We start from the raw sequence: 18444 nt of genomic DNA, 5'->3' as shown, positions 1-18444 counted from the left end.
CACCAAAGGAGATTTAGTTCTGTTGTTCAGAGGTTTGAGATGAGCTCTTTAGCCTCTTACTCTGTATAGCTTCAAAATCTGGCAGATGTCTCATCAAGAAGACCTGTCTTAGGTTTGATGCAAGGTTCCTTCTTCCACTGGGACTGCCGCAGGACCACAGAGATTCTACTCTGCTTTTTCAGCCTGGCTCCCAGCCTCCTGTCTTCCTCCTTTGAACTCAATAAATGTCATATGGAGGAAAACTGTGTGTGTTGGAGGCTCCTAACCATAACCCTGTGCAAATGCCTGAGATAAAGATCTGCTTGTTTCCTTCTAGTCCAGGATCTGCACATACCTTTGGAAAAGAAAGATCATCTTCCTGGAATTTCATTTTGTCCTTTTGCTTCCATAGCTCTCCTTTATCACCAAAAACATGACTTTTTGGTAATCTGTCCAAGCTTTTATGGTTGTTGCAGCATGAGCTGTAGCTTATCATGATCTGCCACATGCTACTGAGATCTACGAAACAGTTCAAACCGACTGGGCATTTGAGATTTGTGGCTCAGCAAACTTGCCACTGAGACGTTATCAGATTTAGTCATGAGCATATTAGGTATTAGGTCCTATCTCTTCATGGCAAATAGATGGGGGGAAAGTGGAAACAGTGTCAGATTTCATTTTCTTGGGCTCCAAAATCAATGCAGATGGTGACTGTAGCCACAAAATTAGAAGATGCTTGCTCCTTGGAAGAAGTAGTCATGTACGTATGTGAGAGTGGGACCATAAAGAAGGCTGAGCAGCGAAGAATTGATGCTTTCAAACTGGTGCTGAAGAAGACTCTTGAGAATCCCTTGGACAGCAAGGAGATCAAACCAGTCTATCCTAAAGGAAATCAACACAACATTCATTGGAAGGACTGGTGCTGAAGCTCCAATACTTTGGCCACCTGATCTGAAGAGCCGACTTATTGGAAAAGACGCTGATGCTGGGAAAGATTGAGGGCAAGAGGAGAAGGGGGTGACAGAGGATGAGATGGTTGGATGGCATCACTGACTTAGTGGACATGAGTTTGAGCAAATTCCGGGAGATAGTGAAGGACAGGGAAGCCTGGAGTGCTGCAGTTCATGGGGTCGCAAAGAGTCAGACACTGAGTGACTGAACAATATTAGATATTAGTCGTAATCTTAGATGTTATATATCTATTAATTTGACTTAACTTCTGACAAGGTACGGTTTCTTTAAGGGTATGCCATTCTGTTTTATAAGAATAGACCTAAAAAAAAAAAAATAGACCTGGTGAAAGTCTCAGTCGATTTATACTACAGTCTTTTAGTTGTATTCATGTTTACAGTAGTCTTGTTTTCAGGTTCTTAAGGAATAAGACAGTATGTTCTAATGTCCTTTCTTTTGTGCTGAAGTGAATTTGTCACTGTTTTCCTCTGTATTCTTTCCCCCCCCAAGACAAATAACTACTATTTATTGACAGTTATAACCTTAAAGTAATTAATACTCTATTTTAGTATAATTTTTTAATTTTTTGTATTAAATAGTAGATAAATTTAAAAATGATTTTATTTATATATTTGTTAATAAAAATTTTAATGTTTATTTGATTATTTTGGTTTGTGTGTGTCTTTGTTGCTGCACATGGACTTTCTCTAGTGGTGGCAGGTGGGGGCTACTCTTTGTTGTAGTGCACGGCTTTCCCATTGTGGTGGCTTCTCTTGTTGGGAAGCACGGGCTCTGGGAGCACAGGCTTTAGTAGTGACCATACTCAGGCTTAGTAGTTGTGGTTTCATGGGCTTAGTTGCTCCACAGCATGTGGTATCTAGGCAGACCAGGGTTCAAACCCATGTCCCCTGCATGGGCAAGCAGATTCTTATCCACTGTACCACCAGGGAAGTCCAATTTTAGTATAAGTGGAATGTAAAGGCCTTGACCCTACTCTTTGCCAGGCACTAAGTCTTCCCAGGTGTTGCTAGTGATGAAAGAACCCGAATGCCAATGTGAGAGACATAAGAGACACAGGTTCGATCCCTGGGTTGGGAAGATCCCCTGGAGGAGGGCATGCCAACCCACTCCAGTATTCTTGACTGGAGAATCCCCTTGGACAGAGGAGCCTGGTGGCCTGCAGTCAATACAATTGCAGAGTGGACTTCCTTGCTCGCTCAGCTGGTAAAGAATCTGCCTGCAATGCAGGAGACCCCAGTTCAATTCGTGGGTCAGGAAGATCCCCTGGAGAAGGGATAGGCTACCCACTCCAGTATTCTTGGGCTTCCTTGGTGGCCCTGATGGTTAAGAATTCGCCTACATTGTGAAAGACCTGGGTTTGATCCCTGGATTGGGAAGATCCCCTGGAGAAGGGAAAGGCTACTCACTCCACTATTCTGGCCTGGAGAATCCCCATAGACAGAGGAGCCTGGTAGGCTCCAGTTCACGGGGGCACAAAGAATCAGACATGACTGAGCAATTAAGCACAGCACAAGGCTTTGTAACCCACATTGAATGACAAAGGTACTTTGTGGAACCTGTATTCTGACTGGGGAGACAAAACAAATGTAATAAGAAGCTTAGAAGTGTGTTGGATGATAAGTGCGTTGGATAAAAGTAGAGCTGAGTAAGCAAGGGAGGAGTTGAAACAGGAGTGCTTGGGTAGTTTTAGTTTTAAATAGGGTGGTCATTGAGACGATTTTTAAGCAAAGATTTCTAGCTATCTATAACCATACTGTTTCAAAGGTTTGATGTAAATTATAAGACATTAATTTGATTCTCCTTCAGTTTCTTGTTAAACAGGATTTTATGTGTAAGATAGAGTGTGTCTTCCTTTTTAAAAAATGTGTGAGACAGAATCTTTTGTCTTAATTTAAAATGATTTAAATTTGTTATTTTAGCTTTATTATTTAAATTTAAAAGTCAAATTACCTGTTAAAAATGAAAAACATTAAAAAATTTAAAATCCCTCATGATCCAACTATATTCTCCATATACATGTTCTAACATCAATGATAAAGTATGATGGAACAAAACTGTATGTAATATTTTGTGATACACCTTAAGCCTTTTTCCATATCAGTATAATTTGATAAACTCCCTTGTTCAAAACTATTGGGCCCAGTGTATTTAGGGATCCAGAAACTTGCCAGAAGTTGTTAAAATGTATCTGTTGCATATTATGTATTTTCATAGTTTACCTTGTTATTTCTGATAGCATAATTTTGTTTTCCTAGATATAGTGATAAAAGTAAATAAGGTGTCTCTTTTCTTTAGATGCTTTTTAAAGTTTGTTTGTTTTATAAGACTGTACTTCTCTTATTCCTTTCAGAGAAAATTTGTCAAAGGATCTTTACCTGATATCTCAAATGGACAGTGATCAGTTCATCCCAATTTGGACAGTTGCTAACATGGAAGAAATTAAAAAACTGACCACAGACCCTGACCTAATTCTTGAAGTTTTGAGATGTATGTAAATCATACCTTTTACTTTACTTTTAAAATCAAAGATTAAATATTCTTTTGATTTCTGATCGTTTAGGAAATTTTTTTTAACTCTATATTTTTTGCTATTCTCTGCTAATAGTTTTTCTGTTTTTATTGACTGATATATATCTATATCATTGATTGGCCATTGTACCTTGGTTGTTCATCTTGATACCCATTTACTCAAGTATAGGCAATTAAACCTCAGGTTTTCTTGGCTGTTAAAACGCTTCATGTATTGTTATCCCACCCTCTAAAGCAGTGTGTTTCTTGAACAACAGTAAGAAGTAAGCTTCATGGCATGGCCTAATACACACACTGCATACACAGAACTGAAATGTTAATTATGTAGATTAGTACTGAATGCTTGAAATGAGTTCGTTTCCTTTATTTTGAATTTGTTTTCACAGCCTGTTAGAGAGTTGCGACCTGCAGTTTAACTAATACTGCTCTAAAGTTTGGTAAAGGGTTTATATTTTTAGATTAAGGTTTAAGAATTTTTGGTGGTGATTGTGTCTTACATCAGCATTTCTTGGTTACCTGTCTTGTGTGGGTTTGTTAACTACTTGAGTAAAGACAGCTTCACTTTTATATGAAATTTGTTTACAGTGTTTAAAAGTTAAATACAGAAAGTCCAATAATAGTTTTACATAGGAGGAGGGATTTCTATTCTCAGAGGAATATTTATTAAATCTGTATTTCACTTGGAAAGATAATTTCTTAAAATGACCCGGTCTTGTCAACATTTAAAGAATTGGCCAAGAGACAGAATCTCCTACCTCCAAGGGCTGAAACCTAGGATTTATAAAGAAGCCTTCTTCTTCTTTAACAACTGCTTTTATTCTCTCTACTTACCTGTGCAGGGAGGTGTGGAATATTATCCTTTGACAGTACTAGAAAGTTTTGGCTTGTGGTACCACCATTATTCAGTATTACTCAAAAGCAGCAGATGGCTTCTGGGTCTCTGTAGTAGTAAGTAAGAGTAAATATGTTAAAATCACAGAAAGTTTGTAATGATTTCTATATAATTGACTTGGTTTAAGTGCTTCTCAGACTTGAAGAAGAATTTCTTCACATGTCAAAGCTTGTTACACTTACCAGAGTAGTGTTTGGCTAGTGTAGGTACGTTGATTTTACTTGAATTCAGTAATTGTATATAGGGAAATACCTTATGAGAAATAATTACTGAATACTCTATGAAGGCTTCTTTTCAACTCCAGCTCTGTGCCAAGTGACAGAGCAAGTACTCTGAATATTTATTCAGTGAATAACATTGGACGGTGTTCTTTGCGTATTAATCTCAAGATATTTTATCGTAACTGTAATCTTTGAGTCTACCACTTAATTTTTTTCAGATGTTAGCCTCTGCTGATTGATTTAGTTGGAAATTGAAATGAATAGTTTTTTAATCGAATTATAATATCACTGTTTTTCACTTTTGAATGAAATTTTTTTTAATTTCAGCTTCTCCCATGGTACAAGTTGATGAGAAGGGTGAGAAAGTGAGACCAAGTCATAAGCGTTGTATTGTGATTCTTAGAGAGATTCCTGAAACAACACCAATAGAGGTAAATCATTAGCATTGTTTGAGCTAAATATTCTTTACTGTTTAAATTGGAGGAGGTAAACAAGCAAGGTTTGTCACTGCTGTCATGTCAATACTTTGAATAGGGTAAATACTGGTTTGCTTAGTAAATTCTGAAGTACTGAAAGAATGGCACACAGGGAGGAAAAAGATATAATTCTGTTTTCTTAGAAGGCTAAATTTGACTATTGCCATGATACTGATTCTCTATTAATTTAATTGACTGCCAATTAAAATATAAATACGTTCTTTTGGAGCTTGATAGTTAAACTGAAAGGATTAACTTAGGAATGAAAAATTTGAGTAAGGATTAATGATTTAGGACTGGTTAGCAAAATAAAAGCAAAGCTGCAATTATAAAGATAGTATGGTACAGGTAGAAGGGTAAAATAATATTTTAATGAGACAGTAAATCCAGAAATGAGGAGTGACCTGGTGGCCTCGTGGTTAGGATTCAGGGCTTTTATGGCCATGACCTGGGTTCAATCTCTGGTTAGGGAACTGAGGTCCCGCAAGCCATGTAGTTTGGCAAAATGAAATGAATTTAAATAAAAATAAAAATAAACAAAATTTAAAAAGCATTCAATAGGTGTTCTATTTTTAAAAATCCAGAAATAGATCCTTTTATGTAATAGTATAATAGCATTTATTTAATAATCAGATTCTACCAACTCTCATACTATAGTTATTTAAAGCCTAAGATTTTTTGTTTTGATTTACACATAAAGTAACTGAGCCTTGGAATGGTTAAATAACACATGGACTGTTATAAGTTATAGAATCTGGATTCAAACTGTAACCTTCCTGTTTCCACAACCCATGTTTTTTAAGCCATGGAGCTTCACTCTGAGTTGTCATGTTAAGGATAAATTAGAGATGGGGAGGGTTAATCAGTAACTGATATGGTAATTGATTAACCATTTTAAAAAGAATTTTTAGACCTTGTCACTTGTTTGACACATAAGTAGTTAATCTTTTTGCCTGAAGTCATTCAGTATTAAATTTCCAAAAGGATGATTTTCTAAACTTAGAAGTAGTGAGAGAAATTAGAAAAGAAACTGTCACTAGATAGATCTTGGATTTTAAATTATGAATTATATGTCAGAAGTAACAAATTGAATGGAAAATTGCAGAAAGGAAGAATATTTGCAGTATTAAGAAAAAATTTCAAGTGTATGAGCCAGAAACTGCCCAGATTTGAATTCCAGCATTTTTATTTACTAGCTCTGTGACCTGGGATAAGTTACTTAATCTCTTTTTGTGTTTGCCACAGTTTCCTCATCTATTAAGTGGAATAATGCATGAGTGCTATGTCACTTCAGTCCTGTCCAACTCTTTGCCACTCTATGGACGGTAGCCTGCCAGGCTCCTCTGTCCATGGGATTCTACAGGAAAGAATACTGGAGTGGGTAGCCATTCCCTTCTCTCAGGGATCTTCTGTTTCCTATATTGGCAGGCACATTCTTTACCACTAGTGCCACCTGGGAAGCCCAGATGGGATAATTTGTTGTTGTTTAGTCACTCAGTCGTGGCTGACTCTTTGCTACCCCATGGACAGCAAGCAGCATGCCAGGCTTCCCTGTCCTTCACCATCTCCCAGAGCTTGCTCAGATTCATGTCCATTGAGTTCGTGATGCCATCCAACCATCTTGTCCTCTGTCATCCCCTTCTTCTCCTGCTCTCAGTCTTTCCCAGCATCAGAGTCTTTTCCAATGAGTTGGCTCTTTGCATCAGCTGGCCACAGTACTGAAGCTTCAGCTTCAGCATCAGTCCTTCAATGAATATTCAGGACTGGTTTCCCTTAGGATTGACTGGTTTGACCTTGCATTCCAAGGGACTCACAAGAGTCTTCTCCAACACCACAGTTCAAAAGCATCGATTCTTCGCCGCTCAGCTTTCTTTGTGGTCCAGTTCTCATATCCATACATGACTACTGGAAAACAATAGCTTTGACTGTATGGACCTTTGTTGGCAAAGTAATGTCTCTGCTTTTTAATACGCTCTCTAGGTTTGTCGCAGTTTTTCTTCTAAGGAGCAAACACCTTTTAATTTCATGGCTGCAGTCACCATCCGCAGTAATTTTGGAGCCCACGAAAATAAAGTCTGTCACTGTTTCCATTGTTTCCCCATCTGTATGCCGTGAAATGATGTGACCGGATGCCTTGATCTTCGTCTTTTGCATGTTGAATTTTAAGCCAGCTTTTGCACTTTTGTCTTTCACCTTCATCAAGAGGCTCTTTAGTTCCTCTTCACTTTCTTCTATAGAGGTGATGTCCTCTGCATATCTGAGATTATTGATATTTCTCCTAGCAATCTTGATTGCAGCTTGTGCTTCATCCAGCCAGATGTTTCGTATAATGTACTCTGCATGTAAGTTAAATAATCAGGGTGATGCTATATATCCTTGATGTACTCCTTTCCTAATTTGGAACCAATCCATTGTTCCATGTCCAGTTCTAACTATTGCTTCTTGTCCTGCAGACAGATAGTTCTCAGAAGGCAGGTAAGGTGGTCTGGAATTCCCATCTCTTTAAGAAATTTGCAATTTCTTGTGACCCACACAGTCAAAGGCCTTAGTATAGTCATTGAAGCAGAAGTAGATGTTTTTCTTGAATTCTCTTGCTTTTTCTATGATCCAGCAAATTTTGGCAATTTGATCTCTGGTTCCTCTGCCTTTTCTAAATCTGACTTGTATATCTGGAAGTTTCTCAGTTCACATACTGTTGAAGCCTAGCTTGAAGGATTTTGAGCATTAACTTCCTAGCATGTAAAACAAGTGCAGTTATGCAGCGGTTTGAACATTCTTTGGCATTGCCATTCTTTGGGATTGGAATGAAAAGTGACCTTTTGCGATCATGTGGTCATTGCTGAGTTTTCCAGTTTGTTGGGATATTGAGTGCAGCACTTTAGCAGCAGCATCTTTTAGTTGCAGTTGAAATAGTCAACTGGAATTCCATCACCTCCACTAGCTTTGTTGATAGTGGTGCTTCCTAAGGCCCAACTTCACACTCCAGGATGTCTGGCTCTAGGTGAGTAATCACATCATCAAGGTTATCTGGGTCATTAAGATCTTTTTTGTGTAGTTCTATATATTCTTGCCACCCCTTAATATCTTCTGCTTTTATTAGGTCCATACCATTTCTGTGCTTTATTGTGCCCATCTTTGCAAGAAATGTCCCCTTGGTATCTCTGATTTTCTTAAACAGATCTCTAGTCTTCCCCAGTCTGTTGTTTTCCTCTACTTCTTTTCATTGTTCACTTAGGAAGGCTTTCTTATCTCTCTTTGCTATTCTTTGAAACTCTGCATTCAGAGTTCCAAATGGGATAGTAGTAACCAGTGAAATTGTGAGAATTGAGCTATTACATAAAGAGCTTTGAGCAATACTTGGTACATTAGCCATTGTTATTATTTCTGTAGTTATTCATATTCTGCATACTTAAGAGTGCTTATACAGATGAAAAACAGCAGATAAAGAAAGCAACACGGTATTCATTAAAAGAAAAAAGTAAAGGAAGTACAGATGACTAGCCAGAGGGTTAATCTTGGCAGTAGTCCCTAAAATTCAAATTAAATTGAGGAGATTTGGATGATGACCTGAAAGACTGCTGTCACGTAGAATAAATTTTGATTTGTTTATATCCAGACTTCTTATACTTGGGAAAGTAAATCTATGAATATTATTCTTTCTAAAGAATGATAAAAGGATAAAAATAATAGATTATGTTAAGATTTAACTAAATTCATTATACTATTTAAAGGAACTGGGAATATCTGAAGAATATTGATAAATTTTTGAAGGTGGAAATCAATGGGTGGCAGTCTAATAAAATCTGTCACTGCTTCCACTTTTTCTCCATCTGTTTGCCATGAAATGATGGGACTGGATGCCATTATCTTAGTTTTTTGAATGCTGAGTTTTAAGCTAGCTTTTTCACTCTCCTCTTTCACCTTCATCAACAGGATCTTTAGTTCCTCTTTGCTTTCTTCCAGTAGAGTGGTATCATCTGCATATCTGAGGTGGTTTATAATTCTCCTGGCAATCTTGCATGCAAAGGCTTTAGTGTAGTCAGTGAAACAAAAGTAGATGTTTTTCTGGAATTCCCTTGCTTTCTCTATGATCTGGTGTATGTTGTCAATTTGATGGGGTTCCTCTTCCTTTTCTAAACCCAGCTTATACATCTGGAAGTTCTCAGTTCGCATATACTGAAGCCTAGCTTAAAGGATTTTGAGTATAACCTTACTAGCATGTGAAATAAGCACAGTTGTATGGTAGTTTGTACATACTTTGAACACTGACCTTCTTTGAGGTTGGAATGAAAACTGACCTTTTCCAGTTCTGTGGCCACTGCTGAGTTTTCCAAATTTGTTGACTTATGAATGCAGTACTTTAGCAGCAGCATCTTTCAGGATTTGAGATAGTTCAACTTGAATTCCAGCACCTTCACTAGCCTCATTTGTAGTAATGCTTCCTAAGGCCCACTTGACTTCACATCCCAGGATGTTGGATTCTAGGTGAGTGACCAGACCATTGTGGTTATTATCTTCATTAAGACCTTTGTTGTATAGTTCTTCTGTGTATTCTTGCCACCTCTTTTTAATCTCTTTTACTTCTGTTAGATGCTTACCATCTGTCCTTTATCGTGCTCATCCTTTCATGAAATGTTCTTTTATATCTCCAGTTTTCTTAAAGAGATCTCTAGTCTTTTCCATTCTATTGTTTTCCCTCTACTTCTTTGCACTGTTAACTTAAAAAGGGCTTCTTATCTCTCCTTGCTATTCTCTGAAACTCTGTGTTCAGTTGGGTAAGTTTCCCTTTCTCTCTTGATTTTTGCTTATATTCTTGGGCTCCAAAATCACTGCAGATGGTGACTGCAGCCATGAAATTAAAAGACGCTTACTCCTTGGAAGAAAAGTTATGACCAACCTAGACAGCATATTCAAAAGCAGAGACATTACTTTGCCGATAAAGGCCCATCTAAGTCAAAGCTATGGTTTTTCCAGTAGTCATGTATGGATGTGAGAGTTGGACTCTAAAGAAAACTGAGCACCAAAGAATTGATGCTTTTGAACTGTGGTGTTGGAGAAGACTCTTGAGAGTCCCTTGGACAGCAAGGAGATCCAACCAGTCCATCCTAAAGGAAATCAGTCCTGAATATTCATTGGAACGACTGATGCTAAAGCTGAAACTCCAATACTTTGGCCACCTGATGCAAAGAACTGACTCATTGGAAAAGACCCTGATGCTGGGAAGGATTGAGGGTGGGAGGAGAAGGGGACGACAGGATGAGATGGTTGGATGGCATCACTGACTCAATGGACGTGAGTTTGAGTAAACTCCAGGAGTTGATAATGGACAGGGAGGCCTGACATGCTGCAGTCCATGGGGTTGCAAAGAGTTGGATATGACTGAGTGACTGAACTGAACTGAACTTCCCTCAGCTATGTGTAAAACCTGCTCAGACAGCCATTTTGCCTTCTTGCATTTCTTTTTCTTGGGGATAGTTTTGGTTACTGCCTCCTGTACAGTGTTAACAAACCTTTGTCCATAGTTCTTTAGGCATTCTTGTCTCCCAGATCTCACCCCTTGAATCCATTTGTCACCTCCACTGTATGATCATAAAGTATTTGATTTATGTCCTATCTGAATGGCCTAGTGGTTTTCTTTACTTTTTAAAATTTAAGCCTGATTTTTGCAATAGGGAGCTGATGATCTGAGTCATGTTCAGGTCCAGGTCTTATCATTTTGCTGGCTGTATATACATTTGCTCCATCTTTGGCTGCAAAGAATATAATCAGTCTGATTTCGATACTGACCATTTGGTAATGTTCATGTGTAGATGTCTCTTAGGTTGTTCGAAAGGGGTGTTTGCTCTGACCACCACGTTCCCTTGACAAACACTCTTTGTTGCCTTGTCCTTCTTCATTTTGTGTTCCAAGGCCAAACTTGCCTGGAGAAATGCAGGAAAATACTTAGCACCTAGAAAATGCTAATCTAGTACCTTCTCCTTCCCCCCACCACTCCCTCCCCCCTCCCATTTTTTAGATAGTGATAGGACTTCAGAGATTTTTCTTTAAGGAAGATTTAGCTTGCCATTAGGATGGAAATAATTTTTCAGTTTTACTGATTATAAAATAAGTTTCCTTCCCTAAATCATGAGCACAGTTTACACTATGACTGTGCATATTCTTCTTTTAGAGCATAATTCTACTCAACAGAAAAATGGGCAGAAGATATAAACCGTTACTAAGTAAAGAAATAGAAAGGACCAAAAGACATGAAGAGGAAAAACTGCCTATGATTGATGTATTTTTAGGATTAACTGAAGTTTTTCATTTTTAGGAAGTAAAAGCTTTGTTTAAAAATGAAAACTGCCCCAAGGTGATAAGCTGTGAGTTTGCGCACAATAGCAACTGGTATATCACTTTCCAGTCAGACACAGATGCACAGCAGGTGAGAAGAAAGCTTTTCTTTTGATTTGAACTGCTGGTGGTAAAAGAGATAGTGTGTATTTTAATTGAGAAAAATTTGTGCTTACAGTAATGTTTATCAGGACTTCGGAGAACTTTGTTCACCTTTTTGGTTTTGCTTTCTAATTGGTTTCCTTTTTGATGATCTTCCTAAAACTTTGTTTCAACATAAGAACCGTTTCCTATCAATAAAAAATTAGCACACAGTTTTCAAATTAACATGTACTCAGTAGCTAGTATTTCTGTTACATACTAGGTCGCAATATATATAACTTCTGATTCTTGGAATTTTGACATAATGATATTACTCTTAATTATTACCATGTTTTATATAAAGATAAGTAAAATTACTTTGAAACAAGAATTTATATAATAACATTTTTAAGTCACTCACAGATCTGTCTTAATTCTTCATCTTAGAAGGCTCTCTGAACCTATTTTAAAATTGATATATAGTGATATTTTGGGTCTTTTCTGAATTTTGTACATTTTATCTGTAGTGATCCATAGTAGTTATTGCATAATAAATGTTAACTATAGCCGAGGTCTTAACATTTCTGCTTTTTCATTTCCTATCATCTGCATAATGGGATCACCTTCAGAATTTTTTATAGTTTAAAGATAGTTGGTAATATTAAACTTCTCAATAGAATAATGATCGCTTTAATGAAATATTTGAATGCTAATGAAAGTTCCTTTCTGCTTTGTAACAGGCTTTTAAATACTTAAGAGAAGAAGTTAAGACATTTCAGGGCAAGCCAATCATGGTAAGAAACATTTGTAAGTAGTCCAGTTTCAGACAAGAAGGTTTCTGTTGTCTGTTAACAAAGATGAATGACATTTTATAAATCACATAGTGAGTTTAAAGAAAATTTCTGACTCATATGAAATGCTATTTCAGAAAATTAGTTGATAGAACATTAAAATACTTTCTAAACAGCAGTAACTTCTGAAAGTATAACTTCAGACGGCTTGAAGTTTTAGTTAGATGCTGATTGACAACGTGTAAGATAATTGTAGATCTCAAAAGTTAGGAGCAAGAATGAGTTTTTAGCAACGAAGTTGGGAAACATTCCCTATTTCCAACCTCATTTCAGTTAACTGCATCTATGCTAATACTCAGCTATTTGAGAAACTGGAAGTTGTCATTGATGATACTTGGCTCACTGTTTACATGTCTAATCTGTTCTTATAAAATCCACTTCAAAACTTCTTTCAGTCATTATTGCCATTGTTTAGGCTTGAGAGATTAGAATAGCCTTTTAGCTATTATGCCTTCAGCTTTCCCCTCCTTAAAGCCCATACTCCACATTATTACCAAACCTATCATCTAAGATAGAATCCTAAACATGCACTTACTTTGACAAGCTCCACATTCCCTATGTAATATGTAATTATTGTTTGTAAGTGTGGTGTGTTGTTCTTACTCTTATTGAGTTCAGTATATCAGTGTCTATTCTAAGCATGGTGTGTGTAGACTCATTTTAATTTTTACAGGAACCTAGTAAGGTGGGTACTCTCCTTTTTACTGGTAAAGAAAGTGAGGCCTGAGAGTCACCCACCCAGTTCCACATGACTAGTAAGTGAAAGAACCAAATTGAGAGAAGCTTACATTTATTAAGAGGTTGTGTCTCGGATACTGTTCTAAGAACATGACATATTTAAATCTCACTACTACTGTATTATTACTTTCCATGGTGGTATTACTTTCCATATTACGAATGAAGGTATCTGCCAGTTGTCATTCTAGTTCCTCTGCTTGTAATGCTCTTCTTATTTCCTCTCCCTGCTTGAGGCTGTTAGGATATTCCCCGAGGCCTTCTAACAACTGCAGAGTTTTATATGTCAGGTTTAGGTCTTTGATACATCTGGAATTAACTTCATATATAGTATAAGACAGGGATCTAATTTCATTTTCCCCTCATTTATAGAAAGGCAGTTGTGTTAGCACTTATTAAGTGGTCTGTCCTTCCACAAGTTGTGTATAATGTTGCATCTATCCTCTATATATCTAGTTGTTTTAATTACCATAGATTTCTAACATCCTTTTATCCTTGTCCAGAGTCTTCCTCCTTGTGCTTTTTTAGAATTATCTTGAGTATTATGGTACATTTGGCAGTTTTACCCTAAATTATTCATTATTGTGGTAACTTTATTATGATATATTTTCTCTATTCAAGTCTGTTGTATTTCTTACTTCCTTAAAGAAATTTTTACTGCTTTTTTCCACTCTGGTTGGTAACTTTGTGATTTTTTTCCAAAAATGTTTTCATTTGTAGCAGCCTTGCTGAACTCCTTAGATCTATTAGTTTGTTGGGCCTTTTGGATTACTTGCTTGATAGATCTTACCAATAAATAATCACTATTTTGATTATTCCTTATACCTCCTGTATCTTATAGCTTATTGCTTTAGCTGAGATCTCAGGTTTAGTGGTAAATTTGTCCCTTCGTTCCTTCCTTTCTTTCATTATAAATAGTTTTCTTCTTTCTCTGCCATTTTGGTTTTCAACTATGGTTCTTTTGATTATCCATCACATCATCCATAGGGTTGCAAAGAGTCAGACATGACTGAGCGACTGAACAACAACAAAGCAGTATTCTTGCTAGGAGATTCACATTAATTTTTTTTTCTTTTTTTTTTTTTTCATATTAATTTTTATATTATTCATTAAAACCAGATGACCTTGCACCCAGAAAGACACATGTAGGAGCAAGAAATTGTATGTTCCAGGCCTTGATGCTATTTTCAGCCATACATCCTCTGATCTGGGCATGTCATTTACCCCTAAGGTCTTGGTTTGTTTCTTTGAAGTGTGCATGCTTTTCATTTCTGAAGTTCTCTGGTTCAAAAGCAGTGATCTTGGAGGACAAAAGGATTCAGTGAACAATGCTTGCCCTCTTGTGCTGTGGATAATTTCATTAAGAGGCAGTACTTCCTGTTTTAATTGAGCTTTTATGACTGAGAATATGAAGTTTTATTTGGATTTCATATAAATTGTATATATTATAGAATATGTATATAGTATATATGTTTATTTCTATATATATTTCTATTGTGTATTTACTGTTTCAGAATTTTTAACTGTGAAAGTAATACTTGTATGTGGTAAGAAGGTCACGTGATTCATAGTAAATTAATTAATTAAATCTCCCTCTCTCAGATTCCTCCAGTCATTTTCCCTGTAGGTAATATAAGAGAGCAGGTTTTTCTGCATGCCTTATAGAGATCTTTTTTGTGTCTCTCTTTATGGGAATAGAAATGTACAGTGTATATACTTCTGTTGTTTTCTCATAGTAGATCCTCAGGATCTTTTCATTCACCATTGTTTCTGTTATACATACAATATTATTCATGTATATCATGATTTAATCATTTATCTCCATGGAAAAGCATTAAGGTGTTGCTCTGTTTACAGATAATTTATAATGTATGCTTTCTGAAAAAAAATTTTTTATTATTGTGGTAAAATATGCATACATGCAATTTGCCATTTTTAAGTGTACAGCTCAGTGACATTTAGTATATTCACATCACTGTACAATCGTTACTGGTATTTTTCAGAACAAAAACTCTGAAACAAAGTTCCCAAACATCCCAGCCTCCCAAATAAAAATGCTATACCCATGAAACAATAACTTCCCATTCTTCCCAGCTGCTGGTAACTTCCCTTCTAGTCTCTTGTCTTTCTGAATTTACCTATTTTAGACGCCACAGACAAATGGAATTATGTGATATTTGTTCTTTTGTGTCTGGCTTACTTCACTTAGGATAATGTTTTCAAGCTTCATCTATATGGAGCATGTATCAGAACTTCATTACTTTGTGTGTGTGTGTGTTTTATAATCCATTTCTCTTTTTTAAAGATTTTTTTTCAAAAAATTTATTTTTGGTTGAAGGATAATTGCTTTACAATACTGTGTAGGTTTCTGCCATACAGCAACATGAATCAGCCATAGGTATAGAACTTTGTTACTTTTTATTTGATGAATAATATTCCACTGTGTGTATATACCACATTTCTTGTATCCATTATCTATTGAAAAATGCTTGGGTTGCTTCCATCTTTGGATTATTGTAAACAATGCTGCATAACTATCTGTTTGAGTTCCCGTATGTCCTGGGAATTACTGGGTAACATGATAATTATATGTTTAACATACTGAGGAGTGCATAACTGTTTTCCGGAGAAACTATATCCTTTTACATTCCCACCAGCAACAGAGGAGGATTCAAATTTTTCTACATCCTTGCCAACACTTATTTTTGCTTTTTTGATAAAGCCAGTGGGTAAGAGTGGAATCTTATTATGCTTTTGGGTTTCATTTTCCTAGTGACACAAGATATTGGGCATCTTTTCATGGACTTCTTTGACATTTTTATGTCATTTTTGAAGAAATATGTATTCAGGTCCTTTGACCATTTTTATTTTCTTTTGTAAAAATATTTTTAAATTTATGACTGTATTGGGTCTTTTTTATTTTCTTTTGTAAAAATATTTTTTAATTTATGACTGTATTGGGTCTTAATTGCAGCACGTGAGATCTTTGTTGCAATACGTGGACTTCTCTCTAGTTGTGGTGTGAGGGCTCAATAGTTGTGGTGTGCAGGTTTAGTTGCCTGGCAGCATATAGGATCTTAGTTTTCCAGTCAGGGATGGAACCTGCATCTCCTGCATTGGGAGGCAGATTCTTAACCAGTAGACCACCAGGGAGATCCCTGACCATGTTTTATATTGGGTTATTTGGCTTTTTGTTGATTTGTACCAGATCTTTATATATTCTGAATATTAACCTCTGGTCAGATATATGATCTGCAAGTATTTTTTCCCATTTTGTAGTTTACCTTTTGACTCTCTTCAAGTGTCCTTTGAGACACAAAAGTTTGTAATTTCTGTGAAGTTCAATTAATTTTTTTGTTGTATGTACTTTTGGTGTCACACGTCAAAAATCATTGCCAAATCCAAGATCATGAAATGTTAACCCTATGTTTTCCAACAAGGGTTTTTATAATTTGGCCTTTTCTTTCTATTTATTTTTTTTAAAATTTATTTATTTTTATTTTTGGCTGCACTGGGTCTTAGTTGCTGCACGCAGGCTTTCCCTGTCCTGAACGGGGGCTACTCTCTTGTGCAGTACTTGGTCTTCTCATTGCAGTGGCTTCTCTGGTTCAGAACACGGAGTCTGGGGTGTGGGGGCTTCAGCAGTTGTGGCCCGCAGGCTGTAGAGCACAGGCTCAGTGGTGGTGGCACAGGGGCTTAGTTGCCCTGCAGCACGTGGAATCTTCCCAGACTGAAGACAGCCTGTGTCTCCGGCAGCTGGCAGGTGGATTCTTAACCACTGGACCAACAGGGAAGTCTCTAGAACTTTTAAAATTGGAGTCAGTCTTCTCAAGCTTTGCCACCACTTTAACAACTAAGTTTATATAATATTTAAATCCTTTCTTATCGTTTCAGCAGTTTTCCACCATCATCATCAGAAGTAGATTCCATCTCAAGAAACCACTTTCTTTCTTCATCCATAAGAAGCAACTCCTTATTTGTTCAATTTTTTTCATAAGATCAGAGCAATCCAGTTCCATCTTCAGCTCTATTTCTAATTCTAGTTCTCTTGCTATTTCTACCACATTCACAGTTAACTTCCTCCAGTAAACTTGAGTCTTGAACTGCTCAGTTATCCATGAAAGTTGGAATTAGCTTCTTTTAAACTCCTATTCATGTTGTTATTTTGCCTTCTTTCAATGAATAATCTTAATGGCATCTGTAATGGTGAATCCTTTCCAGAAGATTTTTAATTGATTTTGCCCGTCTCCATTAAAGAAATCATTATCTCTGGCAACTACTCTACAGCCTTAGAAAATGTATAGTAAAACTTATATAATTAAATCTTGAAAGCCAAAGTTTCTCCTTGATCCATGTGCTACAGAATGAATGTTGTGTTAGCAGGCATGAAAACAACATAAACCCCATCATATATCTTCCTTAGAGCTCTTGGGTGACCAGGTACATTGTCAGTGAGTAGTAATGTTTTGGAAGGAATCTTTTTTTTTACTGAGCAGTAGATCTCAGCAGTAAGCCTAAAATATTTAGTAAACCATGTTGTTAACAGTTATGCTGTCTTCTAAGCTTTGTTGTTTCATTAATAGAACATAGGCATAGTTTGGTTCAGTCACTCAGTCGTGTCCAACTCTTTGTGACCTGATGGACTGCAGCACACCGGGCTTCCCTGTCCGTCACCAACTCCTGGGGCCTCCTCAAACTCATGTCCATTGCGTTGGTCATGCCATCCAACCATCTCATCCTCTGTTGTCCCCTTCTCCTCCTGCCTTCAATCTTCCCCAGCATCAGGGTCTTTTCAAATGAATCAGTTCTTTGCATCAGGTGACCAAAGTATTGGAGTTTTAGCTTCAGCATCAGTCCTTCCAATGAGTATTCAGGACTGATTTCCTTTAGGATGGACTGGTTGGATCTCCTTGCTGTCCAAGAAACTCTCAAGAGTCTTCTCCAACACCACACTTCAAAAGCATCAATTCTTCAGTACTCAGCTTTCTTTATAGTCCCAATTCTCACAACCATACATGACTACTGAAAAAACCATAGCTTTGATTAGACGGACCTTTGTTGGCAAAGGTGTATATGTTAATGTATATATATGTGTAAATGTGTATACGTTAATCCCAAACTCTGCTTTTAAATGTGTCTCTGTTTTTAAATATGCTGTCTAGGTTGGTCATAGCTTTTCTTCCAAGGAGCAGCAAGTGTCTTTTAATTTCATGGCTGCAGTCACCATCTGCAGTGATTTTGGAGCCCCCCAAAATAAAGTCTGTCACTGTTTCCATTGTTTGCCCGTCTATTTCCCATGAAGTGATGGGACCAGATGCCATGATCTTCGTTTTCTGAATGTTGAGTTTTAAGCCAACTTTTTCACTTTCATCAAG

General features: G+C 36.8%; 1 protein-coding gene across 4 annotated transcripts in view; it reads left to right on the top strand.

Annotated features, from left to right (window-relative positions):
* LARP4 (La ribonucleoprotein 4) overlaps window positions 1-18444 on the top strand; it is a 70844-nt gene that overhangs the window by 29324 nt on the left and 23076 nt on the right. For all 4 annotated transcript variants that reach the window (XM_065934427.1, XM_065934426.1, XM_065934425.1 and 1 more), the window contains 4 exons: window positions 3302-3438; window positions 4921-5024; window positions 11383-11493; window positions 12224-12277. In XM_065934427.1, the coding sequence (XP_065790499.1) occupies window positions 3302-3438; window positions 4921-5024; window positions 11383-11493; window positions 12224-12277 (406 nt within the window). The remainder of the gene's footprint in view (window positions 1-3301; window positions 3439-4920; window positions 5025-11382; window positions 11494-12223; window positions 12278-18444) is intronic.

The sequence above is a fragment of the Muntiacus reevesi genome, chromosome 4 (assembly GCF_963930625.1).
Source record: "Muntiacus reevesi chromosome 4, mMunRee1.1, whole genome shotgun sequence".
NCBI lineage: Eukaryota > Metazoa > Chordata > Mammalia > Artiodactyla > Cervidae > Muntiacus > Muntiacus reevesi.
This window is presented reverse-complemented; position numbering and strand designations above follow the sequence as displayed.